This window comes from Nannobrachium achirus, assembly GCF_963921795.1.
Source record: "Nannobrachium achirus genome assembly, chromosome: 7".
NCBI lineage: Eukaryota > Metazoa > Chordata > Actinopteri > Myctophiformes > Myctophidae > Nannobrachium > Nannobrachium achirus.
In genome coordinates, this window is record NC_137816.1 from 45240865 (window position 1) to 45264193 (window position 23329).

Below are 23329 nucleotides of genomic sequence, written 5' to 3' on the forward strand. Positions count from 1 at the left end.
TATGAGAGGTTGGTCAATGATTAATGATTAAGAAACATTATTAATGATTATATTATGAAACAATTAATTATAAAACACTTATGATTAATGATTGACCAATAATCGAGTTTAAATGGTTGTAGTTTAAAAATATGGATCATTTGGACTGTTCTTGGTCTATTTTTTATAAAACGTTTTGTATCATATTGCATTGTTGATTAAGTATTTCTTAATGATCTGATACATATCTTAACCTGTAAAAGAATAGTTAATAAAACAAATGCCTAAAGATGTGTGAATAGGACAGCTGAATTTTAATGAATTACTAATGCATTTTCATCGCACGCCACGACTATATTGCTATTATCGCAGTAACTTTGAACCATCTCTGGATCAACTGTATACCATAGCGCCTAATAAACATGACACAATTGACTGCCACTTTTTTTATCTGCAGTACAAGACACGTGCAGGAGTATGTTTCTCCTTCCACAATATACAGCCAAGGTCAGATATGGAGTCATTAGCTTGCCGTTCACTCGGGGTGCATAAATCAGTGTGGTGTATCAGTAATAAGGAAGTTTACCTGTTAAGAAGTCTTTTAAAGGCACTTCAGAAGTCATGTGGCTGGAGAGAGAAGTGCCTCCAGCATGTTCCTGTAAACCATGGTCTCACATTAACCCTCATTTGATCCCTTAATATATCTACATGTGCTGAACCAGTCAACCTTTCCATCTCATTGCTTCTTAGAAGGAGAGATGAGAGATAACGTTTTTTCTTTTTATGTTGGAGACAATTTAACCAGTGTTATCCTTATATGACTTTTTAATGTAACCCTATGTCCTAAACCAATAAAGGCATTTTAACATTATTTTGGCTTGAGGCAAGTGAAGTAAGCCCAAGGGCTTGTCATTTCTCTACTATAGCCTATTTGACTTCGTGAGCACCTTGCATTTTCCTGGACTTCACTATCTCATAATAACCGTGAACACCGTCCTGTATCTTTTGTTTTTGGAATGTTGTCATGGTGTTCTATAAATGCTACATCTATTGTGAAATCAGATGTTTTTACTGCCCAATACAACTAGTATGAGTCCACTTTAACATTTTTGTGGCCTCAGTCATCATCATATTACACCTGAAGTAACCTTGAAACTGTTCCTCCAATTTGTCCTAAATGAGTTCTTCCCTTTGAGTGTAAACTTCCATGTGTCACTTCCACGGATGATTCATCGAAAGTGGGACCCGTAGCCCTGAGAGAAGTCTAACCATAGCACCATAAACCACCACCACAGAACAACATGTGCTCTTGCCCTGCACTTCAGACAATAATATTAGTAATCAATTCTCCCCGAGCTCTAGCAATGAGCATTTTTATCTCTTCTCTGGCGTTTATGACTTGGTTAATCGTTAAGCGCTTGCCTTTGTGTCCCCTGGGATGAAGCAAGGACATATTCTGACACCCCTCGTCCAGCTTCCTGAGGGTTGATCCATAGAGTTGGCCAATAAGCTGCATGCCAGTGCGTGGTCCGGGGACCTAGGGTATAAAGGCAGGGCATCAGGGCCAAACTCAAAACACAAAATGCGTTTTGCATACTGGTAGCAAATTCAATGACAGAGCTTCCACTTAACACAAGTCTGACCAGGTATATCTATTGATGTATCTGAAGTAGATCAGTCTATTAAGTCAATCATACCTGCCTACACACTCGTCAAGGCTTTTGTGAAAATCATTGGATGGTTTAGGACCCCAGAGCTGTTTTTATCTCTGCCGAATAGGATCTGACAGAACCTCCTCCGGCATTCCTGATGGAGAAGTCTAATGGAGGAGGGAATGCCAACCAGGCGTATGACAGGACCGGGGATGACCCTCCGCACTACGAGGAGACCGGGTTCTCTGGCAACAGCAATGGCATCTCTAATGGGGTGCACCGGACGGTCCGACCCTCTGTGGTCAGTGCGTTTGGTCATGACACGCTGGACCGAGTGCCAAACATTGACTTCTACCGCAACGCCGGCAGCGTGAGTGGACACCGGGCCGTCCGGCCGTCTCTGCAGGAGCTCCACGAAGTCTTTCAGAAGGTGAGATTGTGTGTGTGTGTGTGTGTGTGTGTGTGTGTGTGTGTGTGTGTGTGTGTGTGTGTGTGTGTGTGTGTGTGTGTGTGTGTGTGTGTGTGTGTGTGTGCGTGTGCGCGTTTGTGCACGCGCAAGCTGGAGATGGACCTATCTAAAGTGTGATACAATTCTACCGAGTCAGCACGCTGCAAAATACGGAGTGTTCATTTAACAGACTGCGTAAAAATGTCCATTCAAGGGTCCATATTTACACTCCCCGAGTTAAATTAACACTTTGGATTTTACAGCCTCATGATTAATGACTATGCCCCGATATCTCTGTCTGATTCTCCTTGACAAACAGGCTCTAGAATGTCCCAATTTCTGTACTCACACGGGCATGTGCCTTGTCTCTACACCATTTAAAGAAAGTGCTTCGTACCTTTTGGTCGCTTCAGTGTCAGACCCATAGACAGAATGTAGCTCATTGATTTGTCCCATACTTGGAATAGCTGTGCCTGGCATTGAGTGGACTCATTCAACATAGTTACCTGTAGACAAAGAGAAGAGAAGTGTTGAGTAATTATGCATACCTCATTAAAATGTTCTGTTCCTCTAATTCCATTGACTACAGTTAAACAATAATCTACCGACATATATTATACCCATAAACCTGAAAAACAAAGAAAGCTATAACTACGAATGAACCGCAATTGACACACTTAGGTGTTTTATTGCACTATATTACACCTTTATACTGCTCTGTGTTGCAAGACATGAAGACATGAGGTTGGGTCATTAGTGCTTTATGGACTAAACTAGGCCAGACTTTACCAATAAACAAGATTCCAGATGTGTTGCATGCACTGTATACCTCAACAATGCTGCCCTTTAATACTATTGTTCACTAATTCATCTTGACAAGCAAAGCCACATTGATTGACTGTTACATAAAAATACTGGCAAAGACAGTTTTTCGAGACATACAGTAGTGTGCAGTAGTGCACAAAGCTACCTCACACCGTACCTATTAGCACTTTATCAAAAACTATTCCTGTCCGCAAAAAGTATTTAGTTTGCATTTGGAACCAATGGTGTGTCGTATATTTTTAAAAAAAACATGCTGTTGATGCCTAGCTTGTAATTTGATTATTTTAGATTTCCTTTTTCATTCGTTTTCTGAAAAATGGTGACCTTAACTGTTGAAGTGCTTGCAATATAAAGTGAATGAGGTGCATAATGCTGGCTTCTATTTCAGTGACCTGAGCACTAAACTTTAAGAGGTTATATTAGCATGCATATTTCACATTTTAGTTTTGGCAACAACGAAACATTTGAATAAAGATATAAGAGAAAAAGTTTGAAAATCACTATGTAGCCTAAGCCTAATCTCTGATGCAGTGAATGAAGACACTCACTAGACTTACTATCGTCGCTATGATCACTCTATCTTTTAGCCAGTGGGAAGGAGATATGAGAGGTCACACTAAATAAATCAGAGACAAGAGCAAAGGGGTCAGGTGGAGAGGGATTTAACAGTCCATAGCCATCTTCACAAAAGGCTTAAATCGGGTTTGTCGTGCTCTATCCATTTGCCCTTCGTCCCACATAGAAAGTAAAGTCTTCAATGACAAAAGCTCAGCATGGTAATGTCACAGAAAATATTTCAGCGATCTTCATCAAAATCAAACCATACGTTCAGGTGTGTAAGTCTGCCACTGTGCCACAAGGGGCCGGGGAGAAATGTACTTTCCACTGGCTTTGCACAACTAAGATCCTATGGCCTTTTAGGACTAGGACCTAATTTGGACATTTGTAGCCTACCCAACCATAGGCCAGAGTATGGTCGCTCCCTATGCACTCCCAATTTGTAGTCCACCACAAAACAATCTGTACAAAAGAATCCTATGCCACTGTCTGCTCATAATCTCCTCCAAATGAAGCACAACACAATATGCTGAATATAAAAAGAAACAATATTTGGGATGTTTCCTCTTCAGTGGTGTAGCTGCATGTTGTTTAATTCACTGGTTCCCAAACAGTGGGCTGGGACCCATGTGTGGGGTCGCGGACACATTTTTATAGGTCACGACTCGAGTAAAAATCCCATTTTCAAAATCTATTGAAATATATATTTTTTTATGAATTTTATGAAAAAAAGAAATTCTTAGACATCTAAGCGAAAATAGACGATCTATAAGCTCTCAACGCGGCGCAAAGTGACGCGTTGTGAGCTTGTAGATCCGCTATTTTCACTAGTTTGGGTCCCGGGCGAATTTCTGTCTAATCTCTCTTTTGGGTCATGGGCTAAGATGTTTGGGAAACACTGGTATAGCTGCATGTTTTTTAATTGGTTCATGCCTCTCTTCTTCTGCAGAATGGACCGATATCCGTACCAGACACCGTGGAGGATTACGGAGAGGGGAGTGAGGGAACCCCCTCTGATGTGGAGTCTGCCGCTCCCAGCGAGGAAAACCTCAACAATGGGCTAGTAAAGTTTGGCTGGATAAAAGGTGTCCTGGTGAGTTTTAGGCCAAACCACAATGTCTTCTCCTGCTTTATAGGAGCTGGGTCTCGCTGGGTAACTGTGGCTCACCCCAGAGACAACCCCTGTACAAGTTTAACCACATGAATTCCTATTCTGGGGTGAACATTTGGTGAACATAGCAGGTCTGCAAGCAAGTAGATTGACAATTTCCATCAGAGAGATTTGGTGTAGAGGGAAACGAAGGCCTATTCATAGGGTTTAAGTGGCTTTTGACAGACTCACGAGTTCTTCGCTCTCACATAGAAGTCATGCAGATGATTCATTACTACTGAAGCCAGAATGGCTTGCTTTTACTAAAAAACAATTGTGTCTCTAGCTATCCTTCTGACTTTGGAAGTTTATGAGATGCCTGCAATTACAATTACATCCCAGAGTTTCATCACCCTTTGAGAGATGCATGTTCAATCTGCATTTCATCTTGCGCCTATCCCTCACCTTAAACAGCATATAACGTTTGAACTTCACTGTAGACATTATTTGAGCCATGCATTGATGTATTGGTTATTGCCTTCCACAGGTAAGATGCATGCTGAACATCTGGGGAGTAATGCTGTTCATCCGTCTGTCCTGGGTGTTTGGACAGGCAGGCTGGGGTGAGTGAGATAAATGACATACAGTAGTCCTACAGTATGTGTTTGCTGCAGTAAGAGGTAGAGGTTAATACATGTTCTGTCAGGCTGAATGACATCCTTAGGATTGCCGCTCTCAGACCCATTTCTCACTGATAAAGCATCTCTCACTACCGCTTTGTTGAGATACTTAAAGGGGAATACCACTCATTTTCAATATTGAACTATGTCATTAATATACCTTAGATGCGTGGGAAAAGAAAAAAGTCCCCCCCCCCTTCTATGTTGCCTAGAACTGGAGGATTGATTGTGAGGTGACATCATGAAGATGTACTCTGCAAGCCAAAGGGTACATCTTCATGATGTCACTGATCACACGATCATGGATGATGGATGATTTATCCCCTCTCCTTTTTACCATACAGTACACTTTTTTTGAATATTATTAGCATGCAAGGCAACAACAAAGATGTTACAGAATACTATGACGACATTCAGGCCTTTCAATAGCCAGCACATTCCATCTTATTTTTGGATGAAGTACTGAATATATAAAACATCTACTTGACATAACGTTTAGTTACTGATTTTCGTATACTAAAAAGTGTATGCACTAATTGCACATGGAAAGACGACTCAATTAAAGCAACAACAGTACTTGTAATCAGTTACTTTCTATCCCTGCATACTTATGTTATCTAACATAACACAAGGACAGATGTTAACCAGGCTGAATAAGATGGCTACATTAATGGCAGGACTAAGCAAGCAACCCCGAGCACACTCGCTCTATCGCTCTAGCACACTCTCTATGCACCCAACGTGGTTCCCCACCTAAGTTCATTTCATGCCAATGGTGTTGTCAGGGGCAAGAATCCTTCTGTGCATTCAAGAATAGACAGACCCCATATGTTTTGGGTGGTGGGGATAAAGCAAAGCTGGGGTACTAGAAGCAGGGGGTTACTGTATATTCCTCCACTGCGCAGCAGGCAGTGACTGTACTGGGTCAGTCACGACTGAAGGCTAGCCTCCTTCAGTCTGAGGTGAAACTAAAGGATGTTCTAGAAACCCAAAATGACCTCAATGTACCGAAAATATACTCTGAGTACAGTGTGTGAATGTGTGTGTGTGTGTGTGTGTGTGTGTGTGTGTGTGTGTGCGTGCGTGCGTGCGTGCGTGCGTGCGTGCGTGCGTGTGTGCGTGCGTAAGAGAAAGCGAGAGATAGAACAACAGAGACCGAGCAGTGACAAAGAGAGAGAGATTGCTTGCATGCCTGCATGAATGCATTTATTGCTCAAAAACCTCTAAAACAAAAGCTTTGTTCACAGAGAGTTACTAAACTATTTTGAGATGCACAGAGAAGCCACGGGCAGCAGTGTCCTGGTAGAGCAAAATGTGCCATGTTATTGTGGAGACAATAACAACCTTCTAGAACAATTTGTCTTGGGAATGCAGGGCCATTTGGGATACAATATTGTAGCTCCACTGACATTTTCAAGGTGTTCAAGGTGACTATATGGAGGAGGGCGGTATTTCGTAAGAGTTTTTATGGCTGTAAATGACTGACCATTTGACACTTGAGTGCAGTGCAAGAATGTTTTCTCTCTTTCATGTTTACAATACAGTGTTTTCACACGTTTCTTTACAGGTCTGGGAATTGTGGTCATTGCTCTCAGCTGCGTGGTGACCACTGTCACCGGCCTATCCATGTCTGCCATCTGCACCAATGGAGTGGTCAGAGGAGGTGAGCATCAATCAATAACACATTAAGGGTGTCTTCACAAACTGGAATCACAGACCCTAAAAAAAACTATGATGCTATTTTGTAGTATTTCAAGCTCAAAGACATTTTCACAATGACATGCCCAAGACAGAGAGCCCAGGTTTAATGTGGTTTAGACAGTTTTTGCTTTTCATATTTTGGGTATATTTGGGAAAGGTAAGTGAGGGGTAGTGAGGAGAGGAGACCAAATTGACCAAAAAGGGTCGAAACATCTATTTGCTGCTTGTCGTCATTAAGACATTTTTGGAGCTATCAAAAGTGAGTTGCGAGCCCCCCTTTTCTGCTCCTGTTCTGTCTTGACAGTTTAGGCTCAGCACCAAACAACGGAGGATATGCGTGATTTCTTCCTCAAATGTAGCGAGAAGAGGTGACAAACAACATACTATATAGGTCCTGTACTGATACAAAATCCAGAAATTTGTGGTCGGACTTGGGGTCAGCACCAGGGTGCCCTGAGGAGTTCATACTTTATAGCAATTTCAACTAATTGACATCAACAGCTTTTGAAAAATGTTTACAGACAAAACACAATAGCCAGCAGTAGCACAGGTAGTGTACAGTAGATTAAACTTCCAACCTACACCCAGACACCACCCAAAGCCTTCTCTGTTTTATTGCGACCGTCAGGTCGCAGTTACTATCAAAATCTCCACCAGCTGTCAGTCTGTCCGTCACGTCACACTTTTTGCCATCCTACACAGTACACAGTATCTTTAAAGTCATGTCATCAACATGGATCTGTCCCATTTCCCATATTCCCTCCTGATTGGCTACCATTGCCTTCTAAAGTTTGTGTATGCGACGGTCGCTTATCTCCCGATTAGGGAGTCTTACTGGTAGCACTCTTTGCTCTTCCTGACATTAACTCAATGTACTGTATTGTGTGAGTGTGTGTGTGTGTGTGTGTGTGTGTGTGTGTGTGTGTGTGTGTGTGTGTGTGTGTGTGTGTGTGTGTGTGTGTGTGTGTGTGTGTGCGCTTGTGCGACTGTGCATCTCTCTTTTCAGGAGGAGCATACTACCTGATATCTCGCAGTTTGGGACCAGAGTTTGGTGGCTCCATTGGTCTAATCTTCGCATTTGCAAATGCTGTTGCTGTGGCCATGTACGTGGTGGGATTCGCAGAGACCGTGGTGGATCTCCTCATAGTAAGTGAGCTTTGAATTGATCTGCTAACCAGCAATGACACCTTCAGGATATTTATGCTTTGTCGCAGTACAACCATGCACTTGACTTCAATAACTGATTGTGCAATATCATCTCCAGTGGCGGAAAAAGTACTCAAATGTTTTACTTGAGTAAAAGTATCAATACTGAAATATAGAAATACAGATACTACAAGTCTGGAATTCAAAATGTACTTGTAACTTGAGTATGAAAGTGTTGGCATCAAAATGTACTTAAAGTACCAAAAGTAAAAGTACAAAATGTTTGAAAACAGCAACGCAACACTGTGAGATTGTAGATCAGCTATTTTCAAACAGCCTAGGTATAAAATAGGGCTAAAGTGGTTAATGTATGTTTTATAATATTATAATTTATATCTGGAAAGTAACTAGTAAGTTTTCAAAAAATCGTAGTGGAGTAAAAGTACAGTATTTGGATCCGAGATGTAGTGGAGTAGAAAGTATTGGAAATACTCAAGTAAAGTAAAATTCTAAATAGTATTTAAGTAAATGTAAACTTAGTTACTTTACACTGTGTTATATCTGTCTGTCATTCTGTCAGTTATATGAGTTAAAGGGAAGGATCTCAATGGAAACAGGCCTTGGCTTATCTGAGTTTCCTTATAGTTGACCTTGTACCAGTGAACTGTGCTGTCATGAAACTGTACCTTTTCCAATGCAAACTTCAAATAAATACTTCAATTCACCTCCCAATGTATGAATGAATGAACCATTGTAAAGCGATTTGAGCACTTGGAAAAGCGCTATAAAAATGCGATTCATTATTATCAATCAATCAATCAATCAAACCACTGACTGTCATGTGTGACTGTGCTGTTCTCAGGAGCACGAGGCCATCATGGTGGATCCGTTGAATGACATCAGGATAGTGGGGTGCATCACGGTAGTGTTGTTGCTGGGCATATCAGTGGCGGGCATGGAGTGGGAGGCCAAGGTGAGATGGATGCACATTAAGCCATTGAAATGTCTTCTAAATCCTAATCGTTTTCTGAAAATACATTTGTTTCTATATCTGTGGTGCTCAAACTTTTTAATGTCACAAGGACCCCTAGAATTATATGTATTTGACGACAGAACCCCATCTCAAAATATATTGTTCCAGGGAGGGACCCCCCCAGAAGCAAAGATTTTAGTTAAAAAATGTTCGCTTTAAAAATATAGATTATAGAAGAATATAGAAGATTTTCAAGTTTTTTCAAACAATAGCAGATCTACAAGCTCATAGCGTGAGCTTATATATCTGCTATTTTTGAATAGCCAAAGAATAAATTACTCATTATCACCCCCGCCCCCCTCTCTTCACCCCAAACAACAGGCTCAGATCGTACTGCTCATTGTCCTGCTGGTGGCCATAGTCAACGTCTTTGTAGGAACGTTCATCCCTGCAACAGAGGCCAAGAAATCGAAAGGCTTCTTTGGTTATGATGGTAAGGACACTAATAACCCATAAACACAACGCTAACGACTGCATACCTTCATTCAGGAACGTTTTAGATGAACAACTGACACACTGACTTGAGTCATTCGTTTAAATCCTATAGACACTTTTTCATTCTACGCCTGTCTGTCCACCATTAACGTTCTCTCTGCTGATTTGTTTTTCACGCAGCAAATATATTCATGGAAAACTTCACGCCAAACTTTGAAGGAGAAACGTTTTTCTCCGTTTTTGCCATCTTCTTCCCTGCCGCTACCGGGATTCTGGCCGGAGCAAACATCTCTGGTGATCTGAGGGTTAGTTTTTAAATGGTTAAGAATAACTAATTCCCTTATCATATACTGTATATCGAACACATTCATTCAGAATGAACACCAAAGAAAATGTATAAAAAGAAAAAAAAAAAAAAATGGAAATACTGCAAAATACAGATTTATTTATATAGAATGCCTCTGCTTGCTCACTTGTATCCCAATGAGTACACTACATAATTGTATTTCTTTGTGGTTGCTATTTGGGATAATGTCAAGTCTGCACGTGTTGATGGTATGAATATGATAGAATAGATGAAACAGAATATCCTATTCAAGTAGAGTACAGGTACTTGACGTAAAGGAGCTATAGTCAACTTTTTGAGCGGTGGTCACAACGCTCCTATACGTGGCCGTGTGTGTGGGTCTGTCTGTCTGTCTGTCTGTCTGTCTGTCTGTCTGTCTGTCTCCGGGTATGTAGCCTGCAGTAACCTTTTCTGACCACACATGTTAAGGGAGGGGCGCTGTTGCGCACACACACACACACACACACACACACACACACACACACACACACACACACACACACACACACACACACACACACACACACACACACACACACACACACACACACCACCGCTCAGTTCACACGAGTGTGATTTTTCATTGTAGGGCCGACACTTTGTTTACATCCTAGTCTATAGACTAGAATGTAAACAAAGTGTCGGTCTGACAATGGCCAAAATGATTATTTTATAATTATTTTACGCTTTTTGTGGTAATTTTTTAATAGAAACACATATACAACAATAATATTTTAAAATAAATAAAATAAAAGTTGACTATAGCTCCTTTAATATTGCTCAGGTATGAGTAGGATTAATTGTGTTGAAAACTACTCAAGTACTACTACAAAAGCAAAACATTTTTGAAGAATACTCTGACAGTTATGTGGTCAAAGAGAAAGGGATAATCTAACACTGACATATACTTCTCTTCAGTTTATCAACACAACATACAGTACAGTTCTTCATAAGTCACTGTATGAATATGATGGTTGGTATGCAGCATTAACCCAGATGTATTTTACAGGATGCCCAAGCAGCCATTCCTAAAGGCACATTACTAGCCATCCTCATCACAGGCGTCACCTACCTGGCTGTGGCCCTCTGCGTTTGTAAGTAAAATATTGAAGAGAAATTCAGCTCTGGTCAGCTGGGCAGATACCATTTGCTATTCTCATGTACTGAATATACCTTACTGTAACTCACTAGACTAGAGGACTGCAATTACTTACTAATATGACTATGAAGCTACCCAGTGTTGTGCTACATGTTACTCAATGTAAAAGCTCTGAAGAGAGAGTATGGGTATACCATCTGCTTCAACAGGGGTGTCACACCAAATTCTGGGCCCTGGGTACAAGGGTTCATTCACATTTTGTGCTTTAACTATTGATAAATAGCAGATATACAAGCTCGCAGCACGGCACCGAGTGCCGCGCTGCGAGCTTGTAGATCTTTTAAAAATCGTCAAAATCTTTGGAGAAAAAAAAAACATGTTTCTATGTCAGTGGTGCTCAAAACAAATGTGAAGGACCCCCAAAAATGATATGTATTTAGCCACGGACCCCCCATCTCAAAATATTTAGTGACAGCAAAATTTTAGTTACAAATACTCGCTTAAAAAAATACATATATTCAAAGATTTGCACACATTTTCACAACTTTTCAAAAATAGCAGATCTACAAGCTCGCAGCGCGGCACAGAGTGCACCGAGTGCACCTTGTATATCTGCTATTTTTCAATAGCTAAAGGCCCCTCCACCTTGGGCCCTAGTAACTCAGTCCCAGTCCCCCCCCCCCGTGTGACGCCCTTGTGCTTCAGGAACAACAGCGTGTCATATTTCTATTTTAAGTTGAGAAATGAGTCCAATGTAATGTGTCTGTCCTCCTCTCTGACTGGTCAGCTGCCACCGTTGTCCGAGAAGCCACAGGGAACACAAATGACACCATCAGTGCTGGAACTGGAATGTGTAACGGCAGTTTGACCGCTGCTTGTGAGCTGGGCTGGGACTTTTCCTCTTGTTCGGAGCCGGGTACAACTTGCAAGTTTGGCTCGATGAACAACTTCCAGGTACCGGACCTAAAAAAGCCAGAAAAATACTGACATTTTACATCCCAATATTTTGTTAGTTCTGACAAGAGCAGCAGAAAAAGTGCTCCATGCAGCACTGTCGCCTCACAGCTAGAAGGTCCTGGGTTCGATTCTCGCCGGGGGACACTGTGGGCGCTGGGGGCGTGTTCTCTCCTCCGCGTCATCAGCGCCCACACCCTAGGTGGGGTTGGCGAAAGGGCCTTTCTGTGTGGAGTTTGCATGTTCTCCCCGTGTCTCCTAGGGTAGATACCCTCACAAAAACATGCAGTAATCCTGGTCTCTATACTGCCTCCCCCTGGCCAGCCGGGGCACCTGATGCAGGGGAAAGGAACTGGTTGGAATAACCTTCCACACGCTATGTCCATACCGGGAAAAAAAACCCTGTCAGGTGAAAAGAAGCAACTTGGACTACTCTTGCACAGAAGGAAGCATGAGGTCAGTCCGTTGTCTCCCCAGGCACGGCAGAGGGAGAGCAGAGCCCAGGATTACAGCTTAGGCAATTGGCACTGGGTGAAAAAATGGGTTAAAAAATCGTGGGATAAAAGTTATTGAAAAGGAAGAGAAAAAATGCTCCAGGTTCATCCACTGTTTTTTTTTCCCTCCCCTAGGTGATGACCATGGTGTCAGGGTTTGGCCCCCTCATCACTGCTGGAACCTTCTCTGCCACCCTCTCCTCAGCCCTCGCCTCTCTCGTCAGTGCTCCCAAAGTCTTCCAGGTCAGTCTGACTCACCAGACGTGTCACTGTGAGGAGGAGACGTATCGTATACTGTAGATGATCCGTACAACTGCTGTCACAGGGTACAGTGACAGTCAAAGAGCAAAATATATGAATGATGTTCCAACTGATGTTGATGTTCCTCTAACTCAGTGGTTGTCAACCTGTGGGTCAGGGGGGTCCCCAAATTATTTTGGTGGGTCCCCAGATAATTGGCTTAATGTGAGATATTGTTTTCTCACTCAACAGTAAACATTTTTTGCTATTTTCAAAATAGAACCGTGTTATACAAAATGTAATGCCTCAAGTCCTAGTGCTCGTCAGGGTGGGGTCCCCAGTTAAAATAAGATCATTTTGGGGGTCGTGGCCTGAAAAGATTGAGAACCACTGCTTTAACTCATGTCCCCTTGTCCCTTCCTCCTTCAGGCACTGTGCAAAGACAACATCTACACGGCACTCCACTTCTTTGCCAAGGGTCACGGCAAGAACAACGAGCCAATCCGTGGCTATGTCCTCACTTTCGTCATTTCTGTAGCCTTCATCATCATCGGTTAGTATGATTACTCTGTAGTCTGAGAGCTCATTTGTGTGGCGTCGGCTCAGTGCTGTCCTTCCTGACACCCGTCCGTGCGTATTGCAGGTGATCTGAACGTCATCGCTCCCATCATCTCCAATTTCTTCCTGGCATCGTATGCCCTCATCAACTTCTCCTGCTTCCACGCATCCTACGCCAAGTCTCCAGGTAGGGCTAAAAAGCCACGGTCTCTCTCAAAATACCCCTTTCAGCAGTCCACGGTTTATGACTGACTACCTTCTCTCTTTTTGTGATGCATTTACTAGGATGGAGACCGGGGTACAAGTACTACAACATGTGGTTGTCCCTGGCGGGAGCGATCCTCTGCTGTGGAGTCATGTTTGTCATCAACTGGTGGGCCGCTCTCCTCACATACGGCATCGAAATCCTTCTTTATATCTATGTTACTGTCAAGAAACCAGGTGAGTTGAGCATTCAAGTCTAAAGACACGTGCAGGTCTGCCTGTCTGTGTGTTTCTGCGTTTGCATTCACCCGTTTCACTTGCTACCTTCAGACGTGAACTGGGGCTCGTCCACGCAAGCGGTGACATTTGTGAGCGCAGTGGGCAACGCTCTGTCTCTCTCTGGAACTAACGATCACGTTAAGAACTTCAGGTATGAAGCTGAATTGCCTCATTCTCTGGGTACAAGTTCAGCACACAAAATATATTTGAGGTCCTGCGTGACCTTGTATAATAACACTGCTATTTCAATTTTAAAGACCTCAGATCCTGGCACTGACAGGTGCTCCAAAGGCCAGACCAGCTCTCCTAGACCTGGCTCACTCCATCTCGAAGGACTACGGACTATGTATCACTAGTGAAGTGTTTGTGGTAAGGCCATTCGGTTGGTTTGTTTGAGTTGCAAATGTGTATCGTCACTGTCGGGCAGAAACCTCATATCTCCAAGTTTCAAATTCATCATACAAGGCCATCGCACAAAAGTAGTGAAAACAGCTTATCTTCAAGCACACGCGAGGCGTTGTAGATCGGCTGTTTTCACTAGTTAAAATCATTTTAAAAATGATAAATACAGCGCCCGCTGGCCTGGTGGTCAAGGCGCGTACCATATACTAGGCTATGATGCCTGCTGGCGTCGCCGGTTCGATTCCCGATCCGGACGACCTTTGCCACATGTCATTCCCCATCTCTCTCCCCATTTCCTGTCAGTCTACTGTCCTATCGAATAAAGGCATAAAAAGCCCCCCGCCCCCAAAAAAACACAAATCTTTAAAAATGATAAATACAAAACAAACGGTTTTGGACATACAAGGGTTTCCACCCGACCACGACGATATATTATTGTTAAAAGCAGCCAGTAGCCTTAACCTAACCACAAATCCTCATTCAAACATTAACCTTCAATTCAAATCAATGGTTCCACTTCAATGCACGCAATGATTTCTTTGAGTCTGTGACTCAAACACAAGTATACAGGACAAGCTAATATCAATTAGACAGAGGGTTAAGGCCAATGTGAAAGGTGATGTTGCTGTGGGTGTTGTTTTTCTAATTCTCTCGCTCTCTCTCACACACACACACGCACACGCACGCGCACACACACACACACACACACACACACACACACACACACACACACACACACACACACACACACACACACACACACACACACACACACACACACACACACACACACACACACACACACACACACACACTGTGACCCCATACAGGGCCCCAGATCAGAGGTCCTTCTAGAGATGAATGAAAGCATGGAGAACAATCAATTATGGCTGAACAAGAAGAAACGCAAAGCATTCTATGCTGCTGTGGCCTGTGACCAGTTTAGAGAGGGAGCAGACAGTCTCCTGCAGGTTAGTGGAATCATTTTATATCATCACTTTTATATAATATTGTAATGTAGAGTATAATGTAATATAATGCAATTATTGTTGATTTATTTTTTGTGTTGCACTATCAAGGAGCCAAAACCAAAACCAAAGAATATGCCTCTTGATACACAGAAAAATCATGAGTGTGAAAACCAGTAAGACTCCCTAATCGGGAGATAATCGACAATCAGGTCACGTACAGAAGCTTTAGAAGGCAATCGTAACCAATCAGGAGGGAATAAGGGAAATGGAACAGATCCATGTTGATGACATGACTTTAGAGATACTGTGTACCGCTTCGCGTGATTTTAGGCCAAAATCTGTAGGAGCAGTGTCCAAAAATGTGTTTTGCGAAAATCGGCCTGATGGTGGCGCTAGAAGAGGGGCATGTGAGAAATGAGGTGGGTGGAGGTTGTGGTTTGCCGGCCAAGGAGTGTTTGGCATGGATAGGGGCAACGGTGCCGGAGATAAGAGTAGGGCAAAAGTGTGATGTTGCGTTATGGACATTTTATTTTCATAGTAACTTGCGACCAGGAATTCAGAGAAAGTATTCAGAATTGACTTTACATAATATACATTCTGCCGCAGTTTTGATGCAAGAGAGAAGACTGACTTAAAGACTACAGAAGCCCTTTTTATAGGCCCAACAATATGAATAACTTCCTGCCAACACAGATTCAGAATCTCTAATTGCAGTGTGATAATTCTGGCCTAGACCAGCGTGAGCAGTCTGGCCAGGTCAATAGGAGGAAGATGAGAAGAGAGTTAATTAGGAAGAGGTGGAGAATCAGTCTTATGGCCCTGGCAATCACACTCTTTAGATAAGGCCTTGGTTCATTGTCAGGATTGCTTACTTCAAACACGCCGGCAGATTAAACACTATAATTGATTAACACTGCATTAGGGCCTTGGTAACAGACAGAGACAAAGAGAGAGACATCTGCTGAGTGATCTGAAAGCAACTTCAGGCAGTAAAATAGATTTGATGAGGCTCATCCATGTCTTGGGCTTTTTCTTTTTTCTTTTTTTTTTTAAACGATATTTAATTTCTGTTCATTAATGCACCGTAGAACCCCTGTGTTATACATGGGGCCTGTGTTGCGTTGGTTAAATAAAGTCTAGGTGGATGTTAATCTTTATGCTTCAAAACATTCTCTCTTTCCTTATAGGCCGCTGGCCTGGGTCGTATGAAGCCTAACATCTTAATGCAAGGCTTCAAGAGAGATTGGAGGACAGCCGACACCATGGCAGTGCAGTCATATGTGGGAGTGCTACAGTAAGTCACACACACACACACACACACGCACACGCACACACACACACACACACACACACACACACACACACACACACACACACAGAACTTATAAAGTATAAACTTGTTGCTGTGTTGAGCTAGTAACGTGATTGTCTCTTCCCTATCTGCCAGTGATGCCTTTGACTACGAGTATGGCACCGTGGTGCTGCGGATGAGCCAGGGACTTGATATGTCTCACATTGTAGAGGCAGAAGGTAGGCGTGAACTATGACGTCTTCTTCCCCTATGCACACTGCAAAATGTTCTATGTACTGTACAAATATGAATGTAAAACAATGCTCCCTCTCGTTTAATCTTAACACAGTTTTTAGATGTTAGAGCTTTACTGTTGGGGGTTTACAGCTGGTGTAAAATAATTAGCGACCAACTTTATTTTGGTATCACTCGTGTAAAGTAAGTTAAAGTAAGACAGCGACTGCGATCATGCATCTTGTAGATCTACTATTTTAGGAGCGTGACACCCACTCGCAACTAAGTATAACTAACTCAGGCTTTAGATATCATGCAAGATGATGTTCTTTGGGTTACACCAAATCTTTGCACTCATAGCCATGTATTAACACAAAAAAAAGATGTCTTGCATGACCTTGGTCAAATAAGTTCTGATAGCACCAGTGCATATTCATTATGAATTGAATACTTAAGACCACAAAACAAGCCATCACAGCTTTTTTGTGTTTGCTTGCTTAATCGTACTTGCTGTACTGTTTGCAAACTGTTAAATCAAAGCTAGCTATTAAATAATGCTCATGAACATCAAGAATTGCACCACGTGTGACAGCGATTGTACCCTTGTTCATCTATCTTCTAAAGAATGCATTAACATTTATTTAAGACAGACCAAATTAATAAAATATGCACTACCATCACTAGTTTCATCCACAACTGACTTCTTTCACCATAATATTAAAGGGATATTTCACTTAAAAAAAACCTTTGGTCATTTTATCTTCTAATCAGGCTTTTTATGAACACCCTGGACAGATTTTAATTTGCTTGATTCAATATTTAGATATTTGATGTATATGTTATCAGTCCTCTCCTCCTCCTCCAGGGCCTCTCCCCATACACACCCATTGTAACTTCAAACTCCATTTTAACCATGATAGATTCATTAAAAAAAAACATTATTTTTTCATTCATTTATTTTTAATTAATTTTTTATTTTCCATTTTCCCAAAGAATTATTCAAAATAAATGAAAAAGGTTATTGAAAAAAACACGGCCTACTCACGTATTAGGAGGGTAGTATGAGTCACCAGAAAAAATTATTCGTGTTTTTAATGAATCTATCATGGTTAAAATGGAGTTTGAATTTACAATGGGTGTGTATGGGGAGAGGCCCTGGGCCTGGAGGGCCTGATAACATTTACATCAAATATCGAAATATTTAGTCAAGCAAATTAAAAACTGTTCAGGGTGTTCATAAAAGCCTGATTAGACGATAAAATGACCAAAAGTTTTTTTGAAAGTGGAATATCCCTTTAACAAAGAACATCTTATCTAGGAGAAACAGAAGTCATCTAATCATCCCTCAGCTTAACATTATGCTTTCTTCTTAACAACGCAAGTCAATTGACTATGATAACATTGATAAGGCAGGGTTCTTTGGTTCTTACAGTAGATTATATGCATAAACAATCAGATAAAGGTCAAACACATGTTAGATAAGCTCATGGAAAAATAACTACTGAGTTGCAGGTTTTGAACTGAGGTAAACTTTGGTAGAAACCACCATAAGCATTCTGACTAACTTTACCCAGCTTAATATAGGTAGCGTTAGGTTTATATACTGCAATAACTGCATTAAATTGCATTGAATGATAGATAGAGTACCATGGAGTCAGAAGAGAGGAGTCATTTAATTAAAAACTATTCCAAACTACTTTTTGTCACCCCCTAGAGGAGACTATGAAAGCTGCACAGGAGAGCGAGGCTTTGGAGAATGAGTTGAGTGGGCGTAAGAAAAAAGGAATGTTTTCCAGGAAGTCCAGGAACCAATCTACACAAGTGCTCAATACCAGAGGTATCAGCAACCATACACCTATGTTCAAATGTTAATTGCTGTATCAATCAACAGAAGCTTTAATCTGGCCACATTAGAAATGTAATACTTCTAGGATTTACTATGCAGAGGAAGAGAAACAATCTGACATAGCCCAACAAAGTATGTAATGTACATGCATATACACAGAGTGAGAGAGAGAGCGAGAGAGAGAGAGAGATTTTTCTTTAGCTAATATGCAAATTCCATTTAAAAGCAACACACATTTATCTTGATACCTCTCTTTATCTTGTGTCACAATTTGGGTTGTAATTAAATCTAGTAGCCCATACAAAGATGAGGATGCAATCCTTCTAGTGCCCTATGAGCAGGCCCTTAACACCCCACATACAAAAATGCGCACCACTGAGTTGCATCTTGGCCAGAATGTAATGGACTGGTATTAGTATATATTACACATAATAATCATTGGGCATTATGGGCAATGGCTCTCCCAGCTGATGTAGTTATGCTTAACTTAAATGCTGTCGCATGACAAATCGTGCTTCAGTTCTAAATGCTTTCCGTATGCGTGTTGTTCTATTTGTACTCTATCCTCCTCCGTTCCGCCTGCCACTGCATTAACCCATTAAAAATAGCAGATATACAAGCTCACAGCACGGCACTGAGTGCCGCGCTGCGAGCTTGTAGATCTGCTATTTTTGAAAGATCGCGACAATTTGTGCACATCTTTGAATATTTTGACCTGATTCTATAAGTGTCTTCTAAATCCTTCTAAGGTTTTTTTGAAAAACCTATGTTTCTGTCAGTGGTGCTAAAACATTTTCATGTCAAGGACCCCCAAAATTATATGTATTTGGCCACGGACCCCCCATCTCACAATATTTAGTTCCAGGGACCCCCCAGAAGCAAAAAATAATTACAAATGTTTACATATATTCAAAGATTTGCACACATTTTCATGACTTTTCAAAAATAGCAGATCTACAGGCACAAGTTAAACTCCCTCCAATCCACCCTGTCTCCAACAGTGTCAGTGTGCAGTCCTCCAACGCCACAGGCGGCCAAGTTGAACGAGAAGCTGACGGCGCAGAGCACTCAGTTCAAGAAGAAGCAGCCCAAAGGCACCATTGATGTGTGGTGGCTGTTTGATGATGGAGGTAGGCTTTGGTCCCATTTTAGGCACAACTCTGCCATTTGACACACCATTGCCATCCAATATTAAAGCAACAGGCACTGCTAATGATTTCAAAAGAGCAGTCAAGGGGGGGTGGCTGTGCTGAGCTGGCCAGCCAGCTGCTCTGTGTTTTTCTTTTCTTTTTTTTTATGTATGATGATTTGTATCCTTTCTAGCGTATACTGTACTTAAAGCTGCAATCTGAAATGTGTTTTAATGAAAGAATGTTATTTTAACCAAACTGTTTGGTACAGTATGTTAACACAATACAACTAATACACCTGCCGTGGTACCTCCATGGAAAAATGTAGACCTTGGTATTGGGCACGAGTCAGGACATCTACTGGTCCACAAGTAGAACTGCCCAAAGCTCATAAGCACACTATCTCCAATGGCCAAGCGGGGACTGTCTCTCGAATGAGCACTCCAAATTTTGACTCTCATTCGAGAGAGAGACCCACATCCTGGATAGTTCATTCATAGTTCATTTTACAGATTTACGCTTTAAGTGACTGTATGGTCAGTATTGCCCATGCTGACTGTACAATGGTGGTTGATGCCTGAAGGCAATAAACCCTACTGTATGTATATTTTAAGATCTGAAGCCTGGATTCAACCCTTAAGAGTATAAAAGTGTAATACAGTGATCAATCCCCGTAGTATAAACAAAATTCTACACTCTGAAAGTTAAATGAACACTAGGACTCCAAATCTGTCTCCTCCTTGTCTGCCTCACAGTTCCTCTAAAGTGATTGGTGTCCTGAAGAATAAAAAAAATAAAAAGGGACAATACTTGATAAATGAGAATGGAGAAACGAAAGGTTTATTCTAAAACCTTATCAACGTGTTATTGATAAGAAACCATTTGTCTCTGTCGCGCCCAGGCCTGACACTGCTGCTGCCCTACATCCTCACCACCAGGAAGAAGTGGAAGGACTGTAAATTGAGAATCTTCGTCGCAGGGACGCCTGGACGCAGCGAGGAAGACAAAGAGGAGTGAGTGCAAGAACAAATCACTTTATCTCACTACACCAGGGTTTCTCAACGCGGGTGCCGTGATGTGGCGGTCAAAAGTGCTTCTTTTTTTAATCGATCTGTTATTAGTTGTCATTACACGCGCATCCATGCCATCGTTGTCCCACACGATCCGCCACACTCTGCTAAAGAGATGTTATGCTGTTATGTGTTTTGCCAAGTTCATCATTTTTTGGTGAATGTTTCCCCCATAATAGGGATGCTGGGTTTCAAGTGGTTAAACATCAAGTATAAAGTCATCGAAACGGTCTCAAGTTGTCCTCCTGACATACTGTATGGGGAAAGATTTACATAGTATGTACTGTAATATGACATAAATGTAAGGTGCTATAAATCAGTAGTAATCAGTAGTATTCAGTAGTGTAGTCCAGTGCCATGGATGAAAAAGGTATTTCCAGCAATGGTGCAATGAGCCAAAAAGATTTTAGAACCACTGCACTACACTGTCAAATCTTTAACTGTGAGAGTGTACACATGGATACATTACCACTGAGGATTTTACTGTGTAGGTTGAATTGGAAAATAAATCAGTAAAATGATGGACTGCTTCATGAAGCTGAACCCATAAACCACCGAAACCATTTAAAAAAAAAAAGCTGTTCACATTTAACAAAATAATTATGCACGAACATCATTTATACCCGTATGTGTGTGTGTGATTCTTTGTTCCTTCAGGATGAAGTCCCTGCTGAAGAAGTTTAGAATCAAGTGCAGTGACATCAACGTCATCGATGACATCCATGTCAAACCACGCTCGGAGAGGTAGGGTTCTCTTTGTTCTTTCAGTGTGACGTTGACGAGAACAGGGGCCAATAACAACAGCCTAACCTAACCTCATCACATGACATCGGCACGCAGTGGTGTAATGTAACTAAGTTTACTTAAGTACTGTACTTAAGTACACTTTTGAGTTATTTGTACTTTACTTCAGTATTTCCAATTTCCAATACTTTTACTTCTACTCCACTGCATCTCGGATCCAAATATTGTAATTTTACTCCACTAAATTTATCAGAAAACTTTAATGTACTACTACATTGCAGATATACATTATAATCTTATAAAACATACATAAACCACTTTAGCCCTATTTTATACCAAGGCTATGGTGCGACGCGTTGTGAGCTTGTAGATCTGCTATTTTCAAAATAAAATGTACTTTTACTTTTGGTACATTAGGTATATTTGGATACCAATACTTTTGTACTTTTACTCAAGTACATTTGGAATTCCGGACTTTTACTTGTACAGAGTAATTCTACATTATAGTATTGATACTTTTACTTAAATGTGAGTACTTTTTACACCACTGTTGGCACGTCACACGATCAATCCGTCACACACTCTGTGCGGAGGGGGGTGGGGGGGGGGAATTCTCCACATTCCACACTGCTGAGACTCAATATTACATTTGTAGATCAACACAGCTAATATATTGATCCTGGCTGAAAATAACTTAATAAACTGGACATGGGAAAAAAGGGGGGGGGGGGGAAGAAAAACGTTAATATTTCTCAGAGTCAGCTAAAATATTGATCTTCTTTTACCAGCTGTAAAGCCTTTGAGGACATGATCGATCCCTTCCGTTTGCGTGAGGGGTCTAAAGACTTCGCTCAGGCTGAGGCCTTGAGGAAAGAACACCCATGGAAGATCAGTGATGAAGAGATGACCACCTTTGACGAGAAGGTAAACACACTCACAAACATAAACTGCAAATAAACTATAATAAGGTGGTCGATTATGAGAATTAAGAGAATAATTGTAAAAATGAAAAGAAAATACAACGTACTGTTCCTGCTTTACAGACTGACCTCCAGCTGAGACTGAACGAACTGCTTCAGGAGAACTCCAGATCGGCCAATCTAATCGTTGTGTAAGTACAGGCTACTTACTGCAGAACCATGTCATGCAGTGGATCTCAGGGTCTTTAGCTAAATGTTAACATTGTTTTCTCAACAGTAAACAGACCAACATACAGTTTAAGTGTATACAGGGTATCTGCACATTTCTAAAGTGACAGTTTAAGGACTTTAAAGACCTTTTTAGTACCTCTGGTCAAACATTGGTAAAATTGTCAAATATTAGAGGCAGAAATTGTGAAAATAGCAGATCTACATGCTCACAAGATCAGCTATTTTCACAATGGAATAGATCGAGTCAAACTAAATGTAATGCCAACTCCTACAATTCCAAGTGCTTGTGCAGGGTGGGGGGTCCCCAGTTCAAATATGATTATTTGGGGGGTCGTGGCCTGAAAAGGTTGAGAACCACTGATGTAATGGACATGGGTAGAACCAGGCCCACTGAACTAAGAACTCAGAAAGCTAAGAGCAATGTTTTTTTGTTCTTTATGAAAATTGTAAATATTTTTGTCCTTTAATAATATTTATTATATAGTTTGCTGGAAGAACTGGGAAATTACTAATATGAATAATTGTCTATCGTTCCCTCTCTCTCTCTCTCTCTCTCTCTCTCTCTCAACCTCTGCAGGAGCATGCCCATCGCCCGTAAGGAATCCGTTTCTGACTACCTCTACTTGGCTTGGCTGGACACTCTGACCAAAAACCTTCCACCCACGTTGCTCATTAGAGGCAATCACAAGAGTGTGCTTACTTTCTACTCCTGAGCGTTTCTTAAGCCGAACAGCAAACTATTGTCACTGAAGCTGAGCTTGCTGGATAT

The 23329-nt window shown here is 41.5% G+C and overlaps 1 protein-coding gene across 1 annotated transcript; it reads left to right on the plus strand.

The window, feature by feature from the left end:
* Positions 1 to 1788: 1788 nt before the first annotated feature.
* On the plus strand, positions 1789 to 23273 carry slc12a1 (solute carrier family 12 member 1; the record flags this gene model as incomplete). Its single annotated transcript, XM_080730256.1, has 26 exons — positions 1789 to 2061; positions 4412 to 4555; positions 5100 to 5175; positions 6800 to 6895; positions 7940 to 8079; positions 8942 to 9052; positions 9434 to 9545; positions 9728 to 9852; positions 10903 to 10987; positions 11780 to 11946; positions 12576 to 12683; positions 13110 to 13233; positions 13324 to 13425; positions 13524 to 13679; positions 13773 to 13872; positions 13979 to 14090; positions 14954 to 15094; positions 16282 to 16388; positions 16542 to 16624; positions 18334 to 18456; positions 19467 to 19595; positions 20497 to 20608; positions 21323 to 21409; positions 22198 to 22333; positions 22453 to 22520; positions 23138 to 23273. The coding sequence occupies 26 exons, from the start codon at positions 1789 to 1791 to the stop codon at positions 23271 to 23273; spliced, it is 3153 nt and encodes a 1050-aa protein (XP_080586382.1).
* Between the last annotated feature and the right edge of the window lie 56 nt (positions 23274 to 23329).